At 48.2% G+C, this 23,641-nt stretch overlaps 1 protein-coding gene across 3 annotated transcripts in view; it reads left to right on the forward strand.

Annotated features, from left to right (window-relative positions):
• The window catches only part of ADCY8 (adenylate cyclase 8), a 132,125-nt gene that overhangs the window by 98,637 nt on the left and 9,847 nt on the right, over window positions 1–23,641 (forward strand). For 2 of the 3 annotated variants that reach the window (XM_006093291.3, XM_014459675.2), the window contains 5 exons: window positions 1,167–1,368; window positions 3,449–3,538; window positions 10,590–10,762; window positions 15,707–15,785; window positions 20,915–21,073. In XM_006093291.3, the coding sequence (XP_006093353.3) occupies window positions 1,167–1,368; window positions 3,449–3,538; window positions 10,590–10,762; window positions 15,707–15,785; window positions 20,915–21,073 (703 nt within the window). The remainder of the gene's footprint in view (window positions 1–1,166; window positions 1,369–3,448; window positions 3,539–10,589; window positions 10,763–15,706; window positions 15,786–20,914; window positions 21,074–23,641) is intronic. The other variant, XM_006093292.3, reaches the window with a different exon arrangement.

Here is a 23,641-nt window from a genome sequence, read left to right on the forward strand (position 1 = left end):
AAAGGAATGAAAAGAACAAAACCTCCCACAGGGAGAGCTGGGCTGGAGCAACACTTCCCAGCCTCTCTGATGCTTGCTGGGCAGAGGCAGCTGAGGTCTGGCTACTCCCTCCTTGTAAAGGCCTTACCCCCGGTTGTCATGACGCCCTGTACCCCCACTACCCTGCCATTTGGACCACATTCCCTAAGTTGCCTTTGCCACGGAGAGGAAGCAGTCAAAGACACCTCCAGAGATGGGGTTTTAGATAAACTGAGTCGCTAGGAGCAGCCTGACACCCAGCAGAGGTACCCACTAGACAGGAACTACCACGGCAAGAGCTTTGGTGAGAGCTTGAGCTCAGGATGTAGAGTTGGGAGTGATGTTGATGCCTTGGGCAAGGATGTATTCACGTCTCAAGGATTGTACTCACGTCTCAACTGTATCCTCACCCACGTACTAAATGGCACACAGCACATGCCATGCAAACCTTGGTGATCGCTCACCAAGCTGAGCAACTTGGACCAGGTGCCAGGTTCGGTTCTTGGCATCGGAGCAGATGGAGAGGGAACATGTCTTATAAAACCCGCCTTGAAGGGGAAAGGGCGTGTGGGTCCCTCCCACAGCCAGAGTTGTGAGATTAGATCCCAGTGTCCTGTTGCCTTGGCAGCCGCTGGCCTAGTGAGAAAGAGGAATAACAAAGGAAGTGCAGAAATTGAGCAGCAGTGCGACATCAAGCCAAATGGTTGATGTTCATTGCAAAGTTTCTCAATCAAAAGAATATGCTAAGAACAGATACAATAAGCCCGACTGGCATGACTTAGTGGCTGAGCGCTGACCTATGAACCAGGAAGTCAGGGTTGGATTCCTGGTCAGGGCACATGCCCAGGTTGCCTGCTCAATCCTCAGTGTGGGGGTGTGCAGGAGGCAGCTAATTAATGGTTCTCTCTTGTCATTGATGTTTCTATCTCTTCCTATCTCTCTGAAATCAATGAAAATATATTTTTAAAAAAGAATGGATACAATAAATGTTTCCTGCCATAGCCTGTTTCTAAAAACAAGTAGAGATTTAGAGGAATTATTGGAACCAAGGGGTGGGAAGGGCGATCATGCATGTGACTGTCAGCATCACCCAGCCAATGGGAAATAAGAGGATGGAAGCCATGTGACCCAGCTGTGTTTCCCTGCAGGGCTATGCCAATGGCCATCCAGTTCTCCATCCTGATCATGCTGCATGCGGCTCTGGTCCTCATCACCACGGCGGAGGATTACAAGTGTTTACCACTCGTCCTGCGGAAGACTTGCTGCTGGATCAACGAGACCTATTTGGCCCGGAACGTCATCATCTTCGCATCCATCCTGATCAATTTCCTGGGCGCCATCCTCAATATCGTAAGCATCCCAGGCCCGCCCCCCTCCAGTGTCCGGGATGCTCTCGGGCGCCCAGGGTTTGTGGAGCTGCTGCAGCGTCTTGCGTTGCCTCCCTCCACACCAGTTACCTTCACGTGCCTGGTCCAGCCCCAAGCTTAGGGACAGAGCACCACGGTGCGGCTACTGCCAGAACCGGGCATTTCACTGGGCAGTTCCAGTGGGAGAAGTTTTGTGCTGCAAAGGCCTCCAGCCTCCCTGCAGTTCCTGCCCTGTCACTGGCTACTCGACGGCAGTGGTCAGTCAGGCACCGTGTAGGAAGTACCCCCTGCTGTGTGCCATGCACTGACGGAGGAGCCGTGCACAGTGCGGTTTTCATATTTAATCCTCACTAAACCCCGTGAGGTAAGTCTCATTATCCCCACTTTATGGCTGAGGAAACTGAGGCTCAGAGACATGAAATAACTTGTTAATACGGTCTGTCTGACTCCATGACTCATGCTCATTCTCATCTGCTGACTGGTATCTCTGGGGGTGGGAGCGGGGCCATGGGGATCAGTAGCTGTCGTTTACTGAGCATCCACTGTGGGCTGCAGGTAGGTATTACCGTTCCCACCTAATGGATGAGGAAACCGCATCTCAGGAAGGTTAAGCATCTTGCCTGTGGTTTTCTAAAAGCTCCTATTGGATGTGACACATCGAACTCCAATGAATCTCCAACTGCCATATTTATCATTGTTTTTAGTTTGGTGACCCATGTGTCAATGATTTCATTTTCTCTCTAGAATGGTAACGATAGCTGTAAGCATTGTCTGTGTAAATACAAGCAGCCTGCATTGTCTATGACTTAGGGACCGAGAGGAGGGTAGGAGTGGTTTGTCTGATCCCAGGGTTTGAACTTGGCATGTGGAGAGAGGCTAGTGGAGGCGTCATCTGGTGGCTGAAACCATCACCAGGCCCCTTGAGTCTGAGGAGGGCATCCAGGAGTTCAGGCATGGACACACCTGCTTTAGGATTTTAAGATGAGCTGGGGGAAATGAATAGGCGAGGAGGAGACAGAGGAATGAGGAACATGAGTAGAGGATTATATGACCTGAAATGTATTGTGCAAGTTGGCCTAGTATTTACTTAGAGTCTATGCTGCTCAAGCTCTACGGCCGGCCTTGAAGTAAAGGACTTGATGGGATAAAGAAAAGGGGAATCATAGTCTAATTAAACTCAGCGTCACATGAGTATTTGATGTGAGATTGTGGTACTTGAACGTGGACGTGCACAGGACCATTGATCACAGCATGCGGAGTTGTAGCTGGGACCTTAGTCTTGACCAATCAGATACCTCTGGGGTGCAGAATTGGGCAATCAGTCCAGAGACTCAAGGTCAGGGTTACCCTTGGGGCCAGCCATGCCACAGTGGTGTGGGTGGAGGTTCTGAGGCGTTGGAGTCAGATAGACCTGCGTTCAAATCTAAGCTCCACCGCTTATCAGCTCGGTGACCCTGGACAAGTTACTTTCCTTCTCACAGTTTCCTATTTTTCAGTTGTAAATGGGGATAAAAAGAGCAGCAGCATCACACGGGGATTGTGAGGGAGTTTTTGTACAAAGTGTCTGGCACAGAGGAGGTATTCAGCCAATGGTAGCTGTTCTTTTCTGAGCGCCATGAACATCACCTGCAAAATGTCTGGGCTCCGAATTTCCCACCACCCCGGTGCTAAGAGTCTGTACGGAACGTGTGCCCCTCGGGTCCCAGCTGCTGAGGTGGAGACAGGCTGTGAGCACACCCAGGCCTCCTGCCATCCAGCTGCTCTCTTCTGAGCCCCGGGCACACTCCGGTGACCCTCCGTGATGGGGCCACAGAGCAGTCTTCCCCGCTGTCCTCACTGGGTTGCCAATGCCCTTCTGAGCCAGTGCCTTCTGTAAAGTGAAAGAGAAGACCCCGCTGGCACTGCCAGGCACCGTGATGCCCCTCGGGCCTGGTCCGCCCCAGGCTCTTGCTGAAGCCCAGCGCCCATAGCACAGGACGCCTTTTCCAGCACTCACACTGACTTTGTTGTTCCTGTGTTTTTTGTTTTTTTGTTGTTGTTCTTTTTTTTTTTTTAATCCGCAGCTGTGGTGTGATTTTGACAAGTCGATACCCTTGAAGAACCTGACTTTCAATTCCTCAGCTGTGTTTACAGATATCTGCTCCTACCCAGAGGTATTTATTCACAAGCCCCCTGGGCAAGACCTGGGCCTAGACATCTCCACCAGCTCCAACCAAGCAGGACTGGGGAAGGGCCTCCAAGGGCACCCGGAGGCCTGTTTCCTTCTTCTGCCTCTTCCTCCTTCTTTGTCCTTCTTCCCCTTCTCTGCCTTCCCTTCTCTCCTTGTCTCCTCTGCTGTCCCCTTTCTCTTCCTGCTCCCTCCTCCACCTCTTTCCCATTGCTGCCCTTTCCCCATGTCTCTCTTCCTCTTCCTTCTCCTCCATGTCTTCCCTCTTCACCTTTCCCTCTACTCATTTCTCTCTTCCCCTCTGTCTCCTCCTCCCTTATTCATTTCCACCGACTCATCTTAAGATCCTAAAGCAGAGGTGCCTGGTCATTAATAGAAGACAGAGCACAGAGTTATTGCTCAAAGGGTGTTTGCTCTATTGGAAAAGGAAAGCTGGAAAGATGGATGGATGGATGGATGGATGGAAGGAAGGAAGGAAGGAAGGAAGGAAGGAAGGAAGGAAGGGAGGGAGGGAGGGAGGGAGATAGAAGGAAAGGAGCAGAGAAAGTAGGGAAAAAAGGAAGGAAAGAAAGAAAGGGAGGGAGGGAGGAAAGAAGGGAGGGAGGAAAGAAGGGAGGGAGGAAGAAGGAGGAAGAAGAAAGGAAGGAAGAAAGGGAAGGGGAGGAAAGAAGGAACAAAGGAAGGAAGGAAGGGAGGAAGGAAGGGAGGGAGAGAGGAAGAAGGAGCTAGTGACTCACAAAAGCAGAACACAACTAAACTTAAATAAAAGTGGTGTAGACAGTGCATGGAGGTGTAGACAGGGTCAGGAGGTGTCCCGACATCACACCCACCATCGTAATATAAGTCTGACCCTCTCTTGGTGACAGAGCCACTGGTGTGGTCTTGGGTATCAGGGTCAACCTACGGGGCCGGGCAAAGTACAGACCTTTACACATTAGGACAGAAGTCCTGGGCCGAGAGGGAGGATAGCTGGGGGTCCCAGCAGAGCCCAGCCAATGCCATACTCTCAGGACGCTGAGTGGACTCTTGTTCTCTCAGACTCTCTCCACCATGTGGGTGGAGGAAAGGCTCTCTGTGTCTCACCTAGGCCCCAGAATGGGTGTGAGAAATGTCTGCAAAGGAGAGAATGCCTCGCCCCGCTCCCCAGGTGCAGAGCATCTATCTACTTGATATGCAGAACATCATTGAGTCACGATGTCTGGGGTAGAGGCTGTGACCATCTCCACTTTATAGATAATGAAACGAAAGCTTAGAAAGTACCTTGCTCAGTGCCAATCCTGCCTGACTCCCATTCTTCCTCACTCCTTTCCGTCCTTCCTTCTTTTCATCCTCCTCTTCCTATCTCAGTTATCAAGACTCGCTACTGCAATGCAAACCATGTCTGGCATATCCTGAGCCCATACGTCTGAACCCAGGCTCAATCCCTAGGGAAGAACTAGGCTCATGTTAAGGAAGTTCAGGCTGCACAGGACAGACCACGTGCTCTGGGACTCCCTCCACCAAGTAATGAGTGAGCTCTGATGTTATGGACTCCTTGGGACACCAACACCCCAAGAATTTGGAGGACTTAAGGAGGGACCCAAGAGGCAGTGAGTTGGCCAAGAGTCGGATATTTAGAGCTAGGCAGAAGCTGGATTTCGCTCCCAACAGAGCCTCTTCACTTGCTAGCAGAGGAATCTTGAATCAATTCTTACTCTCTCTGAACCTCAGCTTCCTTGTCTGTATAGTGGGAAAAATAATAGCTTCTTCACGTGGCTATTGTGGAGTTAAGGAACAGCACGTTCTCATGGCGACTACCTAGAGGAGCTAGCAAATGCTGCGCTTCTAACATGACGTCTGACATGAGTGGATGTTCATGAACTATTTAATCTGGGCTTCCGTGTCATTCTAGACCAGCAGTGGGGGAGGGGGACCTTTTCTCTGTCAAGGGCCATATGGATATTATAACATCATTTGCAAGCCATACAAAATTATGAACTTAAAAATCAGCTTGCTATATTTGGTTAAACATTTAATTAACTCAATCCTAATGCCTTGGCAGGGCCAGACCAAATGATTTTGTGGGCCTTATATGGTCCTTCGGCCAGATGTTCCTCACCCCTGTTCTAAACCAACACTACATACTCTGGGCCCCAAACCTGAACTCCCAAACTCAGGACCACAGCACTCATGTGCGTAGGCTTTTGGATCACAGAGCTTCATCTCTGTGCCTCAGTTTCTTTATCTGTAAAGGGAGGGTAAAAGTAGTCCCTTCCTCATGGGTGGCTGTGAGGATTAAGTAAATTCATGCATGTAACATGTTTAGAGCAACGCCTGACCCAAAGGATCTGCTCATTAAATGTCAGCTGTGATTGATTTATCACCTCTAGTACAAGCTTCTGAGCCTGCACTGCCCATACATGTTTACTACAAGTGACACACCCGTATCAGTGCTGACATATCATGTGCACTATGAAACATACTCAAAAACAAGAATGTTAAAAAGTGAGATAAAATAAACAAATCAGAGTTTCATACTGTCCTCCCACAACCAAAGAATCACCTTGTTCAGGGTCAGCAAACTATGCCCACAGGCCAGACTCTGCCAGCCACCTGTTCTGTAAATAAAATTTACAAATGGGCGCAGCCGCACCCATTTCTTACCAATTTTCTATGGCTGCTTCTATAGGACAATGGCAGAGTTGAGTAATCACAACAGAGATGGTGTGGTCCACTAGGCCAACAATATTTACGGCCTGGCTCTTTAGAGACCATATACTGATGCCAGTTACTGATCTCTCTCTGGTGCAGGAATCCCACTGGTCAAAAAGATGGGCAGCTGGGCTGTGTCCATCCCCAGCTACTATGACGACCAGTTTGCCCCACCACTTGCCATCCTGATGTCTGTGGCCGTGGCTCCCTACCTAAGGATTTGTCTAGCAAACTGGAAGGAATCAGACATTCAGACCCCCTAAAAGGCTTCATCTACACACCCCTTCCCACTCCTCACAAGTGTGTCCCCAAGCAAACTGCTTCTTCTCTCTGAGCACCGTTTCCGCATCTTTGTCTCTGACCTCTGATCCCATGAGAAATGATACTCAGTCCAAAGGCGCATTATTAAACTGGATGATGTGATATAAACAAAAGAGGTTGTTACAATTATAGTGCAAAGTAGAATTTCGTTCTGAACTGTAGCTTGCCAATTACTGAAAAAGAAGTGAAGATGCAGGAAATGACAGCCAAGAAAGCCATGTGCCAACTGTGAGTGGAGAAGTAGCCGAGGGGACAGCAGAGAGACACAGGTCTGCAAAGTGAATGCAAATCACATGCACAAACCCACCATGTCATTATCTCAGGCGCCTGAAGGCAGTTCTCAGGCGGTTTGACGGGAAGACCATCTTAGAAAGCAGGCCCTTGATTACAGGCTCCGGCAGATCCGGATAAACAGCTAACTATATTGCGAGAGCATTCGGAGCTGTCTGTCCTTTTAAAGGGCCCCCGGGAGTGTAATTACCTGTGTCTTCTCATCCTGGTGCTTTTCTCCCATTTCCTTCCCATCCTTTTGGGTCCCACCCAGCCTTTAACCCCCCCTTTGCCAAAAGGCATTCTCTGGAGGACCCAGTCCCTTCAGACCTCTTCCTGCCATTTCACAGACCCTCTGGCATCATCTTCGAACTCACACTCGTCCTTTCTGCAATGTGTTTATCTGCCTAGAACATTCTTCCCAGCCCGTCACATTTATAAACTGCTTTGAGGACAACTGACAATATTTATAGTTATTCAAGATTACTCAAGGGACAGAGCCCACAGTGTGTGCTTAGTAATTCTTCTAAACACACACACACACACACACACACACACACACACACACACAGAAAAAACACGAAATAAGCCAGTCAGAGAAAGATAAGTATCACATGATCTCACTCATATGTGGAATCTAATGAACAAAATAAACTGATGAACAAAATAGATCCAGAGACATAGAAGCATGGAACAGACTGTCGAATCTCAGGGGGAAGGAGGGGGTGAGTGGGTGGGAAGAGATCAACCAAAGAACTTGTATGCATATATGCATAACCTATGGACACAGACAATAGTGTAGTGAAGGCCTGGGGCCGGGGGCGGAGGGGGGGGCAGCTAGAAGGGGACAATGGGGGGAAAAGGGTACATCTGTATTACTTTCAACAATAAAGATAAATTTAAAAAAAAAAATAAAATGCATAAAGTAGAAGGGGGGGAGGTCTATTTCAAATGAAGTAGCAGAGAGATATTTTACCTTCGAACCTGAAACTACTAAAAGCAAACAAACTGGGCATCAGACAGTGACCCCAGAGAAGCCGGAAGCCCATGGAATGAGCCCTGTGGTTCCTGCGCTGTGTGGCTGCTGTAGGCCAGCTTTCAGGCTGTGGCTCAGGCTGGGGAAAGCCAGGTGGCACCTGATTTGGGAAGACAGAGCTGAGAGTCTGGGGAGGCCAAGGGGCTAGAGTTTGCAGGACAGAGGGAAGAGAGCTGCACAGAGGAACCCAGAGATCCACAAAGGGTTCCACCAGTGCAGGTGAGGGAACCACCTGGTGCTTGGGGGAGAGCCGTCTGGAAGGATCCGTGCCTGGGGCTCACACAGTGCTGGAAAGGGGTTGTTTTTCTCCCTGCCAGCCAGACTGAAAAACCTTGTAATTCAGGCACATTGTGTAGCATCATCAGAAGGGCCTTGCTGGGCAGTGTGCAAGAATTACCCCGAGCATCCGTCCTTGGGCCATTTTAAAAATTAATTAAGATGAAGTATATAAGGTCATTCATGGAGGACCTGGCACAGAATGCATACCCAATAAATATTTATTTTATTTCTATTATAATTTTAGTTCTTACTTCTCCTGTCTCTATGTCCCCATCACATGAGCTCCCATTGCTGCCAGAACATTTTCCACAGTGAAGTACCGTTGGCATTTCCGTGCCTGCTTCACATACTAGGCCTGGCTACCTCTTAGCTTTGAATTCCCAGAACCTACCACCATGCCTTGACTACAGCAGGCACTCCATAAATACTCACTGCATTTAAAATTTTTAATAATGTTTTGCTTAAGGGCATGATCATTTTGATGACTTTTGACCTAGTAAGTGACGCATAACTGGCATTGGCAAAGCCATGGGCAACCCTTCACGTGATGCAAGTAACAATGAACTTGGGACCCTCGGATCTACTCCTCTTTCCTCCATTTGGGAAAATAGAAGATCTTGGAAGTTTCTCTGGATGGAGAAAACACACTTGAGAATGAACTTCTCACCTGCTCACTTCACTCGCAGCTTCCTGCACAAACATGTCAAAATGAGTTCCCTGCAAACCTGGCCAGGGAAGACCTTGGAGAAGTGAAGAAAGCTTATTCACTCCATTTGAGATGAGGACATAACTGGGTTGGTTGGGAAAGGAAGAGACGAGGATAAAGGACGCCCCAGACCCTGGGCTTCTTGAGAGCAGGGACAGTCGATCATTTCTGAGTCCATCCCGTGCACCCTAAAGGCAGAGGCCTTCGCCCTCATTGGGAACTCAGTCAGGGTGCTGTCCACATTGTTTTATATCAACATTTCTGACAAGTATACATGAATGAGTCAGTCTGCTTTAAGGAGTCAATAAACATGTGTTCAGTAGTTTCTCAGGGAATTTCTGGAAATTCTTACCTACCTCCTTGGCTCATACAGAAATAGCCTCTCCATGTAGTAGGAGGGAAAAGACAAGTTGTTATAAAGAGCCGAGTATAGCAAGACAGGAACGGACTTTAGAAATGGCCAAGCCCAGTGTACTTGCCAGAGTCACCTTTACAAGGACAGGTCGTATCGAGGTGTTCGTGTGTCATTTTCTAGCTAAGAGAAGTTAAACAATTTACTGAAGCTCTGTGAGCCTCCGTTTCTTCACCTGCAAAGTGGAAATTATGATTCTCATCTTGACTGATGTTGTTTTGAAAATTATAAGAGAAAGTATGTACAAAGAGCAAAGTACTACCACCAAGTGGGTCTTTGATGACACAGGTCTGGTTCTTTTTCCCCACTGAATAGTCAGAATCTAAACCAACCATCCCAAATGCGATATTGGGATACTTCTGTCAGAGAAATAGATTGAGGAGCTTCCTACAGAAGCTGAAATCCGGCTGGGCAGACTAATAGATGGGAGCCCCTGGAATCATCCAGCCATTGAGTGGCTCTAAACTGGCCATTTGAACAGCCATTTCTAATACAGGTGACAGATGTTACGCTGGGCTAGAAAGGGCGCTGTGCAGGAATGAGGCCGTATCCAGCACCTGGAGATGTGCAGGAAAGCTTCTCAGAGAGAGGACACTGAGTTTGTCGAGGAGTTAGGCTCGGTCGCCCGGATGAAATTTGAGAGACAGCACACAGGGAGTACAGAGCACTGAGGCCTGGGAGAGCAGGCGAACAGCTGGTCGGCATGAGGCTGGGCCACACATCGGGGCTCGGAAAGTGCAAGGGCATCCGCTATAGGATGGCCTGGAGAGCTTTGCTGTTCAGAAAGGAGAAGAGACTTGGAAGGAATGGGGAGCAATAAAAGGGATTCAAGTTAAGGAGTGACATGATCTGGTCTGTGCTTTAGAAACATGGGGTAGAATGACGGTCTGCATCCGGGGGGGCCTGGGGGCAGGAAGCAGGCAAAGCTGCCAGAACACTGTTCCAAAACTGTAGGTGAGAACTAAACAGAAGCAGGTGGCAGGAGAAAGCTGGCTGGATGCGAGATCCAGGGAGGAAGTGGATTCTAACTTAGGACGACCTGGCTGTGGAATGTGGGGAAAAGGAACGCACAAAGATGAGATCAAGGTTTCTGGCTTAAGGGATGGTGTGTAAAGTCCCCCCCAAAACAGGGAACAGAGTCTTGGGGACGTGGTAATGAAATGATGAGTTCAATGTGGAGCTGCTGAATTGAGGATGGCTGAGACCTCCAAATGGAGACGCTCGGCAAACATCTGTACAAGGAGACCTACTGGCATCCGTGAGTGGGAGAGTGAACCCCCACCTTCCCACTGAGCCTGACCACCTACATTCTCTGCTTCCAGTACTTCGTCTTCACGGGCGTGTTGGCCATGGTGACCTGTGCGGTTTTCCTCCGACTCAACTCTGTCCTGAAGCTGGCCGTGCTGCTCATTATGATCGCCATCTACGCCCTGCTGACCGAGACCATCTACTCAGGCCTCTTCCTGCGCTATGACAACCTGAACCACAGTGGAGAGTAAGTGCCCGCCATCGCGTGTTCAGAAAGTGCCCAACTTCCTGTGGAAAATGATGGAGGTGGAGTTAGGGAAACCCGGGGACCGTTTGAAGATTAGTGTATTTCTCAGCTGAGGGGCTCTCTAGCTTACAAGTCTAGGCAAAATCTCTAGTTTTCAGTTCCATCGTTTATATTAATTACAGATTAATTACTGAGTTAAAGTTTGGATTGATCACAGCTCAGGTCTCCTCTTAACCTAATAATTTATGACTCCTTCACCTTTAACAGATCCCACACTTGTAGGTTCTGATTATAATTTGACTGTAGCAATGTTAATAATAGTGGACATTGTTCACTTAATGGACCCCAAAATATTAATTAACTATTGTTTTCTCTGAATGGTAGGCTTAAGGACAATTTTTATTGTTTTATTTGTGAATTTTTATCAGCTTCCAAATTCACTACAATTGGCATAAATATTTCTATAATGAGTAAACACTCAAATTAAATACTAATTTTTATGAGACATCTGATGTCTCTAAAGATTGTTATTGCCCTGAAAATGACATTATCCCACATGTGTTTTCACTTAATTATGTTCTTTTCTATTAACATAGGGAGGTGGTAGTATTAATTCAAATATTTTATTAATACAAATAAATTAGTTCAAAATGTCCTTAGTTTTAGTCTCTACCACCTAATATCAAGCAAAGTATCATAATTTTGTATGATTTCAGCCTATAACCATAGAAGCTACAAAAATATTTTTCTTCTGAATTCAAATCACAATTCTTTCTGGATGTCCCTTGACCTGGCTGACTTACTATGCATCTTCTGCAATCTCTACTCAGACCATATTTTTTCCATCTGAAGGACATCAGAAAGACTCAAAGACCATTCATAATTTCCTTTTACTTTTCTTCTGAATTTGACCTAGTCATCACTGCTTTCAGAATGATTCAAGAGGTATTTATGTTTCCTCTTGAAAGTATGTTTTAAGTGATAAATTCTCGGGCTTAAAAAAGCATCTGCATCACAAAGAAAAGGATATTAGAAGTGGCAGCAGAGCAGGAATTTGGGCTGCATTCAGGGGGAGCTGAACAAATGACATTTCCCATTCAAACTAAGCCCGGTGAACCAGTGATTTTTTAAAGCACCACTACCAGGAGCAAGATCATGAGCTGGGAGCTTTATGGGGTGGAGAGAGGGAGGGAGACATGGGCCATGCACCATGCCCAGCACATCACCAAGACTTGCTCATTTACTCCTCCAGTTATGGAGGTAAATGCTATCAGTCTTTCACAATGGGCAGTGAACTGAAGCTCAGAGGTATAGAGTGTCTTGTCCAAGGTCAAACAACTGGTCATTAACAGAGCTGAGATTGGAACCTGGGTCTGCATGAGTACAAAGCTCATGTCATTAATTATTTTTCAGGAGTCCTCAAACTTCAGGGGCCAAAGAATTAAGTGACATGGAGAAAAGAGTGGTACTAAAATATCCCTATCGCTCCCCCCAAAATAAGCACTGTAGTGACTGTGAGTGAAGAAATAAATGAATGATGAATGAATGAATGAATCTTAGTCCTAAATGCTGGATGACAATATGGGGTTCACAGTCCAACCCTCTTTACTTCAGCACTGGTGGTAGTGAACAGCTCCAGTAGATCTGAGCACTTTCTCCTGCTCACTGACTATGGCCTCAAACTTGGCATTTGACATTTACTTCTCACCCTAACTCTAGAGGCTTGTCAACCGCTAGCTAAGCAAGATATATGTCCCGTACCTATAAAGCCCATCTCACCCTGACCTCCCAAGACTTGCCATCCTTTAAGACTGAGCTTTTGAGTCCTCCTAAGCTACATTCTATTCATTCCCATGGCAACAAGGATGTATTCCTACTATGGAGTCTATCATGTTACAAAATTATTTGTCTGTTTGATTCTCTATTCTTTTTTAGTGGACTCTTTTGAGCACAAAGACAATGTGCCTTCTTCATTTCTGTATCCCAGCATGTCCCTGGCATGCAAATGCTCAATAATTATGTGATTTGCTGGGGCTATAGAAAAGAAACACAATAATGAGTATTATCTATTATTAGCATCTGATCTCTTAAAAAGGCAGACGGAACTAGAAATTCATAAATCTGAATACCTCCCATGAGAGAGCATATTTCCAGCCCTATATACCTGTTCCACGTAGAGCACTGAGCTGGGCCTGGCTCTGTATAAGCCAGAGGGTCTTTTAGCATAAAGCTTGGCTAGAAGCTGCCCCCATTTCCTGAGCCCTGTGCTACTCCAACTGGCATCCAGCAAGAATAGAAAAGGGAAAGGTGGCATCGCCTGGGTGCAGCCACATTAACACTCACTACTTCCTCTAAACACTGCATCTCGTGTACCATGGCCCCATTATGTCCCTGAGCCACACCAGAGTTAAGTTATTTTGAGTGAGTTCTCAGTTTTTGTGTGCTCATGATTGGGAGGCGATAAAACAAGTGAGTGACGTGATCTGGCTTTAGTGATAATAAATATTCTGGCAGCCATGTAAGAAAATAGATTGTAGACAGTAACATTAGGGGGCTACTGGGAATCATGGTGGCTGGACTTAAGTGATGGAGGAAGAGGGGGAGAGAAGTGGGAGGACTGAGGATATATTTTGGTGGAAGAGTGGACAGGATTGGGATAACGGAGTGGTGATGCCTGACTCCCAGTTTTATTTTTTGGTTTTGGCTCAAGCACCTGGGTGAATGATGAGGGGGCAATTGCCTGAGATGGAGAAACCTGGGGGATAAAACAGGAGGTGATGGGAAGCAAGTCACAACATCCACAGATGTAAAGTACAGCATAGGCAATCTACCTATAAATATAAAAGCCTAAGTGACCGTTATGACAGAACAACCGGTCACTAAGATGCACACTGACCATGAGGGGGAAGGCGCTCAATGCAGGAGCTGCCCCCTGGTAGTCAGTGCGCTCCCACAGGGGGAGCACCGCTCAGCCAGAAGCTGGGCTCACGGCTGGCGAGTGCAGCTGCCATAGCAAGAGCCTCTCCCAACGCCGTGGCAGAACTACTGAGGGGCAAGCTGCAGCAGCAGGTGCTGTGGCCAAGATGAGCACAAGTAGCACGGCACCCACCCCAATCCGGGCTCCTCCCTGGCCACCTGCTGCTTGGCGCACTGCTCCATTCCCCAAGGGGTCCCGGACTGCGACAGGGATGTCCAACTGCCGGCTTAGGCCCTATCCTGGTGCTGTTCTCTGTAGAAGGCAGTCAGTCTGAACAACTCAGTGACTCAGGGAAGCACAGAGAACTCAGGTTGAGCCTGCCTCTGCGCTTGACTCACCCACTCGGTGTTCGCAGGACAAACCATGATGGCCCAGCCCGTGCACATGCAGCAGCTGCTGATGCTCAAGCAGCAGGCTGTGAAGCAGCAGGCCGTGCAGCAGCAGAAGGCCATCCAGCCACAAGCTGGCAGGTGGACACCCCCAAGGGGTCCCGGACTGCAAGAGGGCATAGGCCAGGCTGAGGGAATCCCACCCCCCACTCCAGTGAACAAATTTCATGCAGCAGGTCTCTAATACTGTCAATAATACCTTAATAACTATGATAGTGCATGGTAGGTACTGGAAATATCGGTTGGGGGTCACTTTGTAGAGTATATGATTGTCTAAACACTATGCTGTGCACCTAAAACTAATACAAAATAATATTGAAAAAAATCTCCTATTAAGATGACTTGCCTTGAGCATTTTTATTTGGTGTTTTCTTCTTCAGCCAGTGGAAGCCTGTTGGGGGGACTATTCATTTCCACAAGACACCTGTGCCCACATGCAAAGCTCCACCAAACTCTTTGCCTCCTGGCCGAGGTTGTCCTGAGAAAGGCTTCATATGGTGCCGAAATGAAAGAGAGGAACATTTGGAATCAAACAAGAGATTCCCTGGCTGCCTTCTGAATTTCTTTGATGGCTGAAGGTCAGGTCAGCGTGTAAGTGTACACTGGCTGCTGGCCGTCTTCAGCTGCCCTCCAGCTTGCTCCTCTTGAGAGCCGGGAGAGGCCGGTCAGCGACCAGCAGCTTGTGCCTCAGGAAGGACTGGATGGAGTGTGAGAGCTGACACAATGACACATGGAACAAAGCCTTTACTGAAGGACACAGGGCTTGAAATGGGGGTAACAAGAGTGCCCAACTCAGAGAACAGATGTAAGAATTTCAGAATTGACAGAATCAAACAGTGTCCCTTTGACACAACCGATGGAAGAATCTAAGTGTGATTCCTACAGCGCTGAGGACAGGGAGCGGCAGGGAGCAACCACCCCACCTGCCTCTTAAACGGGATGACTTCTAAGAAAAGTCTTCGTGTGCATTTTTGTGACCAGAAAGTCTAAGGGCTCTTTGAAATGTAGAAAAAGTGTCCCGCAAATAGAAGATATTTTTTTTCAATATTTTTGGGGATTAGTTTCAGGTGTACAGCACAGTGGTTAGATAATCAGATACTTTACCAAGTGTTCCCCACCCCCCGATATTTCCAGTACCCACCTGGCATCACACACAGTTACTAAAGTATTATTGACTCTATTCCTTAGGCTGTACTTTACATCCCCATGGCTATTCTACAACTACCAATGTGCACTTCTCAATCTCTTCAGCTTTTACACTCAGTCCCCAGCCCCTCCCCGCTCTGGCAGCCACCAGTCTGTCTCTGCATCTGAGAGAGACGACATCATTATACATGTGAGCGCACTGTCTGAGTGCTAGACTCCACAGGCTTCCCCCAGGTGTGACCTAAGAGACCTCGTGCCCTTGGGGGCCAACGGATTTCTGAATTAGCCTAAGTGGAACCCTCCACCCCCAGCTGCCTCTATGAACTAGCAGGTGCTCTTTCTTTTAATGCTGCTCCTTTCTGAGCCTCAGTTTCCTATCGCGTGTCCCTGAAGTCCCTTCATGGTTGCCATTTGCATTTCTTCTTCCAACAGAGATTTCCTGGGGACCAAGGAGGCGTCGCTGCTGCTGATGGCCATGTTCCTCCTCGCTGTGTTCTACCACGGACAGCAGGTAATCTGACCTTCTGCTCGGCCTGCCTTTGGTTGCCTGGCATCTCCCGCTGTCGTAAAGCTGGCTCTTCTTTGCAGCACATGACTAGTAGCTGCTCGCAGCAAGCTGTGATTCCCAACAAATCAATTTCTAATATAGGCCACTTCATAAAACACGAAGCTGGAGAAGATGGTAAACAATACGGCTTCAGGATAGCTCTTTCAAAGAGACCATTGTCCTTAAAACAAAACAAACAGACAAACACAGAGCTTTTGATTTCTGCTTGAGGGAAACGGCTCTCTCCCAGTTCCGTGGCCTGGATGAAATTGTGACTATCAGAGCTGTGCATGCAGACACTTGGGTGCCAGACCAGCTGAGCCGGGGTTCCAACCCCGCCTCTGCCTCTCGGCAGCTGGTGGCCTTGGGCGTGTTGCTTATCTCCCTGAGTCTCAGTTTCCTCATTTCTAAAAAGGTAGGGACACCTAAGCAGGGCATTTGGAAGAATCATTTCCTTATTATTGGGCAGCGTTTTGCTCATGGCCTTACGTAACCATAGGAAGTGCTTCGTCACTGATGTGTCCCGAGTAGATAAAGCGCCTACCCGAATGATGCCACTTCCCTCTGAGCCTCTCCTCTGCCAGGGTCTGGGGGGCACTGTGCATAGCTCTGTCCAGAACCCCATCCCTGGCCCCAAGGTTCCAATCTCTCGGAGGAGAGCAGCCCCAAATAATGCCATGGGGCATGTGCCGAGTTGAGAACAGGCTGTCCAAGGACCTCAAGAGTCGGAGGAGCGAGAAGATATTCTGCATGGGAGCATCTCAGCAGGCTTCACCTGGTGTCACCTGCTGTCCCCGTAGAACTTCTCCATGCAAACCGAGACCATGGACGCGGTAATGTCATCCCTGGGAGATTCCCAACCCCCGTAGAGCCACACCCTGCCGGCCCATGCTCCCCTCTGGACTCCTGTCCGTCTTTTCTTGGTCTGTGCACACTTCCAAAAAAGTAACCAGAAAGCAAAATAAAACAAAACAAAACAGGAAGACGTCAGCTAAAGCAGAAATAGAAACAGATCACTGAGAAATCACCATGGGAACGGGGAGGCAACGAACCCTGAGATGCCAGGGATGAAACAGCCCAAACCTCAAGAACCTAGAGCTGTTTGCCGTAAAGGGGGTGGTGAAGTGCAGTCAAGGGGGAGGAAAGAGCGATATAAGCTTGGGGAGCAACACAAGGGGGGAAGCGTTCACAGGTACCGAGTTCCTACTAAGTGCCTGGCTCTTACCTCCACTTCGCATTCACTCAAGCGCCCGCGCCCTGCGATGGCAGTGACTGTCAATCCCGCTTCACAGATGAAGGAAGCAAGAGAAGCAGACTTCCAGCCCAGCCCCGCCTCCCGAGCCCACCCTTCCCACTTCCTCAGCTGAAGGAGAACAGAGAGGACGTGTGTGCATAGCAACACAATGGTGTGGGGGGGAGGGGGGGAAGGGCAGGGGGTCCATCCCTGCCATAAGACTCCGACTTGTTTTTCAATTTTAGCTGGTTTGATGGTGAAACCATAAGCCAAATGTCAAAGTCTAGCCATTCCCAGAATCCCTATATTTAGCTCTCCCGGACTGGGCTGTCTGTGAGAGCTGGATCGTGTCTGCCACGTCCCAGTGGATTCTGGTTGCGGGGGACCACTCCCGGGGCTGACATGCAAGTGGCAACCCACTGGGGGGCTACGGAGACACAGTCAGGCAGGGCAATTCTATGAACACCATACGCACTCCGTCAGCCAGGATTTAAGGCGACAAGTGAAAACCCTCAGAGAGAGCAAGTTCCAAGCGGGGGGCCTCGATCCGCAATAAGAAAGATGTTCCTGTCTCCTCCGCCACCTTAAGGCGTGACTGGGTGCCCTGTCATACCCCTTCCTCAGTCCCTTTCTAACATTCCAACATATAATAGCTGAATAGTTGGAGAATGCCATCTTACACGTATGTGAAAGCGATATGCCCAACCCTTCCTCCTCCTCCAGGCAGGAGAATGCTTTGAAGGTTGGGCAGAGAGAGCAGGCATCCCACATCTCTCACCTCAGCCTCATTCACCTGCAGCAGGAGGTTTGGGCTTTGCCTCACATCTCCATTTATGGCCGAGGAAGCCACACCTGGGGGCAGGGACTACTGAGGTCATGTCTCCAGGCGCTCACTCACTCCTGGGCCTGATGCAGACAGGCAGTGGGATTATGCGGCTTGGAGAGGAAGACTCAGTCTCGGGACCATATATTCTTAAATCTGAGTCCCGGCAATGCCACTGGAAGAAAGGGGACCCTGAGAGACTCAAGCTCCCAGAGCTGTCATTTAATAGATAATAGTTATCTATCAGGAGTTAGACAGCAGCTGAATGAGGTCACGTATAGAGTGTAGGGGTAAGAGCCACAGCTTGGCGTCAAACGCCCTGTAAACTTCGGAGTCTTGCGACATAAGCTCAGTAGGTACTGGTAATCTCCTTGCTTCCTGGTGTGAAAAGATGTTCCCGGCTTGCACATTTTCTCCCCTAGGTTTCAGCCATGTGATTTTGGTAGGAATTGGTATTTTGAAACCCAATCTGGACCCTGGGAGTGCTTGTTGCTGTGGGGTTCTGTCTCTCCACCTTCACTCCGGGGGGCGGAGCTGGGAGATATACATCCAGATCATGCGCTCACAGGGCCACTCACTTCACAGGCAGGACATGTGCTCTGACTTAACCTCATCTATCTTACATCTGAACCTCCTTTTCCCCTCCCCTAAATTCCAGTTCTCAGTGACACCTACGCAAACGCTCATTGGCGTTCTCCTCTGTCCGCATACAGTAGTCTAAGTGGTAATTCCACAAACAATACCAGCTGCAGTAGGATGGTTGTAAACAGTTTTAAGATTATTTTTAAAGGCTTTATATTGATTTTTAGAGAGAGAGGAAGGCCAAGGGAAGGACAGAGAGAGAAACATCGATGTGAAAGCAAGACATCCATTGGCTGCCGCTTGCACATCCCCAACTAGGGATCGAGCCCACAACTCAGACATGTGCCCTGACTGGGAATCAAACCCGGGAACTTTTTGGTGCATGGATGAACGACACCGAACCAACTGAGCCACACCGGCCAGGGCTTAAGATTTTTTTAAGCTTTCTTCATCCTCGTAGTATTTCCCTCTATGAACGTGTCATCAAATCCTTGTGTTTGGAGAAATTTGGAATCACTCCTCTCCATGTGGTTTTACATGTAGATTCATTTGCTTAGTTATGTTTGTTTTTACAGAGATTTAAAAATCCATTCAGTTTTATACTTAAGTAAAATATTTCCGTGATGCAAAAGTCAAGTTTGTAAAACAACATATAATATTAAAAGTTTGAATTCTATCCCTTTTCCTACACTTTTTTCCTCCCTTCTTCATCTCATTGGTAATGATTTTTTTAGACTTCAATTTTTCAACAAATAAAATCCCCCCAAATATATATATATATATATATATATATATATATATAGAGAGAGAGAGAGAGAGAGAGAGAGAGAGAGAGATATCTAGATATCTCCCCTTCCTGAGACCAATGGTGGCATACTAAACACGCATTTCTCCACCTTGGAGATAGTCCATCAAAGTATAGAGAAATAGTCTTCATTTCTTTTTATAGCTGCATACAATAGTTCATTCAACCAATAAAAGGAACACTTGGGTTGTCTCCAGCTTTTGCTATTACAAATTCTGCTGAATAGATAACCTGCTGCCTCTGTCATTTCACATTGTTGCCATCCACTGAGACTTTCAGTAAGACAAAGAAAAGAAACGAGCTAGAGTTTTTTAAGCCTTTGAATGCAAGGCACCCAACCATGTATAATAGTGCGGTATACTATTCAACAGCCAAAGACTTTGAAATAATGACATCCGCCAGGCTGTGGTAAATATGTGAGGTGCTTTAGAAAGGAAGTTGTCCACTAGCCAACACCAAGGGAAGCTGGGACAAGAGGGAACGAATGGGTATGAGGACCTACCATGAGCCATGTGCTTTATCTGTAACTTCCTGTATAATTCCTATTCTAATCTTGCGAGGTCACTGGTGCTCCTCCCACTTTCAGAGATGAGGCACCTGGGATGACATCACCAGCCCAGGTCACGGTATTTGAATTGGGACCAGGACACTACGCCATACTTGTCTCACAACTAAATCCACAATCCTTTCATTGTTAGCTCATTGATTTCTTCCTTATTGCCTAGTGAATGTACTTAGTACCACTTAAATGTACACTTCAAAATGGTTAAGATGGTAAATTATGTTATATGTACTTTATCACAATTTTTTAAATAATTTAAATGTTATAATAACAATAACATGTGTATACATAGAATCATGTGTATGTATATATGCAGGTATGTGTGTGCGTGTGTGTGTGTGTATGGCTTCTTAGCATACTGCCTACCATGTAGTCGGCACTCACAAATGCTCTTTGTACATCAAATGATTTTCCTTATCACATTGTGCCTGAAGGATCACTGAGTGAAGTCCATCCGCTACCAGTATTATTCAGACTCGGGTTGGGCTCTGGAGTGAAGCCCAAATCCTGGCTTCCCACTAACTAGTGTGTGACTTTGGCCAAGTTACTTCACCATGTTTGCTTTCATTTCCTCATAGGATTGATCATAATGACTCCTATGAGGGCTTTTGTATGAATGAAAGGAGTGGAGACATGTATATTGCTTAGAACAATGCCTGGAATAATAATAAGCACCATCTAAGTGTCAGCTGGCTTGATTACTATAACTTCTCCATTGAGTCAGTAAGTCCTGATTGAACACCTGCCCTGGGCCAAGCCTGTGGCTACATGGTAAGGATGTCCTGCTGAGCAGGGGAAAGGACCCTGACTGCATAGCACTTGCAGGCCAGTAGGCGACATGGCCATTATCAGACATCACACAAACGATCGTAGTTATAGGTGCCATAATATCAGGAAGGGAAGGTACACAGCCCTGTGCAATGGGATCATCCTCTGATCTCTTGTGTCAGGCAAAAAGCCTCCCCAAATGCCCAGATGTGGCTCTGTTTTGTTCATGAAGGTTCCTGAGCAGCTTTCCCCACCTGCCACACGTGGGCCTGAAGCTGCCTGCCCACCTGTTTCCCTCTTCCTCTCCCCTGAACTGCAGCTGGAGTACACTGCCCGCCTGGACTTCCTTTGGCGGGTTCAGGCCAAAGAGGAGATCAACGAGATGAAGGAGCTGAGGGAGCACAATGAGAACATGCTCCGGAACATCCTGCCCAGCCACGTGGCCCGCCATTTCCTGGAGAAGGACCGAGACAACGAGGTGAGCCAGGCTCGTCTGGCCGGTGAGAAGGGGTGGTGGTGGGTGGGGTGAGTTGGACACATGGAGCCCAAGCTCAGGGAAAACCCCCCTGTCCCGTGAGCACGTGGTGGTGGAGATCATACCTGCCACTTGGTGCCAGGCCCCCGAGACTGCCCAGCACTGTGACATATACACACCGCCTCCCAGCCCCGGGTCCCCCATCGGTAAGATGGACAGAATAAGATGTCCATTGCAAGACTGAATTGGAATTGTAAAGTTTTACATATGTGTGTGCACAGATCACCTGCTCGTCAGTGGCTGGCAACAGCAGGTGTGGTCAGGGGAAATGCTCCCTGGTTGGCTGGCTGGTTGGTTGGCTTCTTTGTTTTAATCTGTGATTGGATGGATGCCTGCAGGCATGGAGTAGGCTCTCCAATGTATCCATCTGTCTCCTGCCCCTTCTCCTGCATAAAGATATTTGGATCTGTGACCCAGGCCTTAGGATGGAGCTGGGTGGGACCTAAGGGTCCCTCTCTCATCCAAGCAGCCACGGAATGACCATGGGAAGGAGCTGAGCGAATGAATACCCCGCTGCTCCAACAGCCAGCTCTTGGTGAACCCGGGCCCTGGACCGTCTCCTGGGTGCAGGTCGAGGCACCGCCCACCCCATGGGTGACGCTCTCTGGAATTAGGTTCAGGCCCGGTTTCCTCAAGGCTCCCTAAGGTCAGGGGCTTCGTGGCAAGAGCTTAGTGACGAAGCCAAGAAAGCAGAGGAAATATTGATGTGGGTCACCATGACATCCAGAAGAAGCGGATGAAACACTGAGCGCCCCGAGGCCAACCCAAGGAGAACGGAAAGGAGAACCGCTTTTCCATCAACACAGCAAAGCCACCGGGATCTGGGGGCAGTGGGGAGGAGCACGCGCACGCTGCCCATGTCCGGGAAGGATGGCAACCAGCCAGGGATGCTGAGACCGCAGGTCATCAGCTGTTTCCAGGCCAACCCCCACTGAGCAAAACCAATGGGAGGTTCAGCCTTCATTATGCTTATTTGAGGCTTTATAAATATTTAAAGAGTTGACACTCGACCTCTCTGAGTCCATTTCCTTCCTCATCCAGTCAATGAGGAAACCATGTCACCCTTGCTGAGTTGGTGTGAGAATTAAAACAGGTGGGAACACACAAGGTGCCCAGTGCAGCCAGGTGTGTGGCAGGTTCGGTATAGAAAGGCCATATGATGGACCCGGAAGCCTGGTGCCCTGTGTTCAAAACCGACTCCCCCTCTTGCTCCCTCTGAGACTATGGACAAGTGATGAACTCTGGACCTCATTTTTCTCACCTACAAAGTAACAAAACTTCCCTACTTTATCCCTTGTTATGACGTTTACATCTGTGCATAAAGTGCTTATACGGTGCTTGGCACATTCTAAGAGCACACAGATTGTTAGCTGTAATTATTTTTTGATAAATGTGAGTCACCACTACTTCTGCTCTCTCCAATCACAGCCCCAACCCCTACCATTCATTCGCTCATTTGCTCAGCAGATGCTTCCTGAGGGCTGACCATGTGTCAGGCATTGTTCTAGATCCTGGCATTCAGACAGTGAGCAAAGAAGAGAGTCCTTGCTGATATGAAGCATGTGTTTTTATGGGAAAGCAGACATTAAAATGAATAGCTATACAACTTCATGCCCGGAGTGACAGTTCTATGAGAACAGAAGCCAAATGAGGGCTACAGTATTGAAAAGGGGTGGCATTGACATTGAGGGGGCTTTGGAAGCTGTCTTTAAGGAGGTGACATTTGAGTAGAGACCTGAATGTCATGAAAGGATCCTAATAAGACCAACCGGTCTCAGACCTAGTTTCTCCCTGCAGAGAGAGGGCTTGACTTCACAGAAGAAACACAGAACTTGGATTCAGACATCCTCGGCCAGGAAGGACCAGAGCTAGCTCCCTGAGCAGAGAGGAACCAAAGTCTTTCTCTCGGCATGGGGGAGGGGAGGGTGTGGATGCTCAAAACCCTCCCCAGAGCCCAAACCTGTACATCCAGCCAGAGGAGGGTGGCAATAAGGCAATAATAGCTTTTCTATATTCATTGCTCCCTCCCCAGCTCACAATATTTTTATCTTCTGTGAGCCCCAAATAGCAAGAAACAGATGGCACACTCAAAGCAGCTGATTAGAGCCAGTTGAATGATGGGCTCTCTCTAACAGTGGAGGCAGGTGGCTGGAGCGCTTCCGGGTCCCCTGGAAACCCCCCACCCTTCTCCCTGCTTACTTGGGTGGTGGGGGATGACTTGCCTGGGCTGCATCAATGACCCCGCACACCCTCTGGCACCCAGCTGAGGGTCATTAATGGGGGTGCTGTGTAGGAGACCAGAGGGAAGGGAAGGAGAGTGAGGTCAGGATATGTATTCCTTTGGTCCCCTTTCTTGGGATTAGCTGAAGCTGTCACTGTCCCTCCCCAGAAATTGACAGCACCTCTCCAACCTCAACTCAATTCCTCCCGGGCTCCTCTCATGCCTTTGAGGTGGGATGGCAGGGAGGAGAAGACCACCTAAGCCAAGAAGAGAGGCCTCAGAAAGAGCCA

The sequence above is a fragment of the Myotis lucifugus genome, unplaced genomic scaffold, assembly GCF_000147115.1.
Source record: "Myotis lucifugus unplaced genomic scaffold, Myoluc2.0 scaffold_113, whole genome shotgun sequence".
Lineage (NCBI taxonomy): Eukaryota > Metazoa > Chordata > Mammalia > Chiroptera > Vespertilionidae > Myotis > Myotis lucifugus.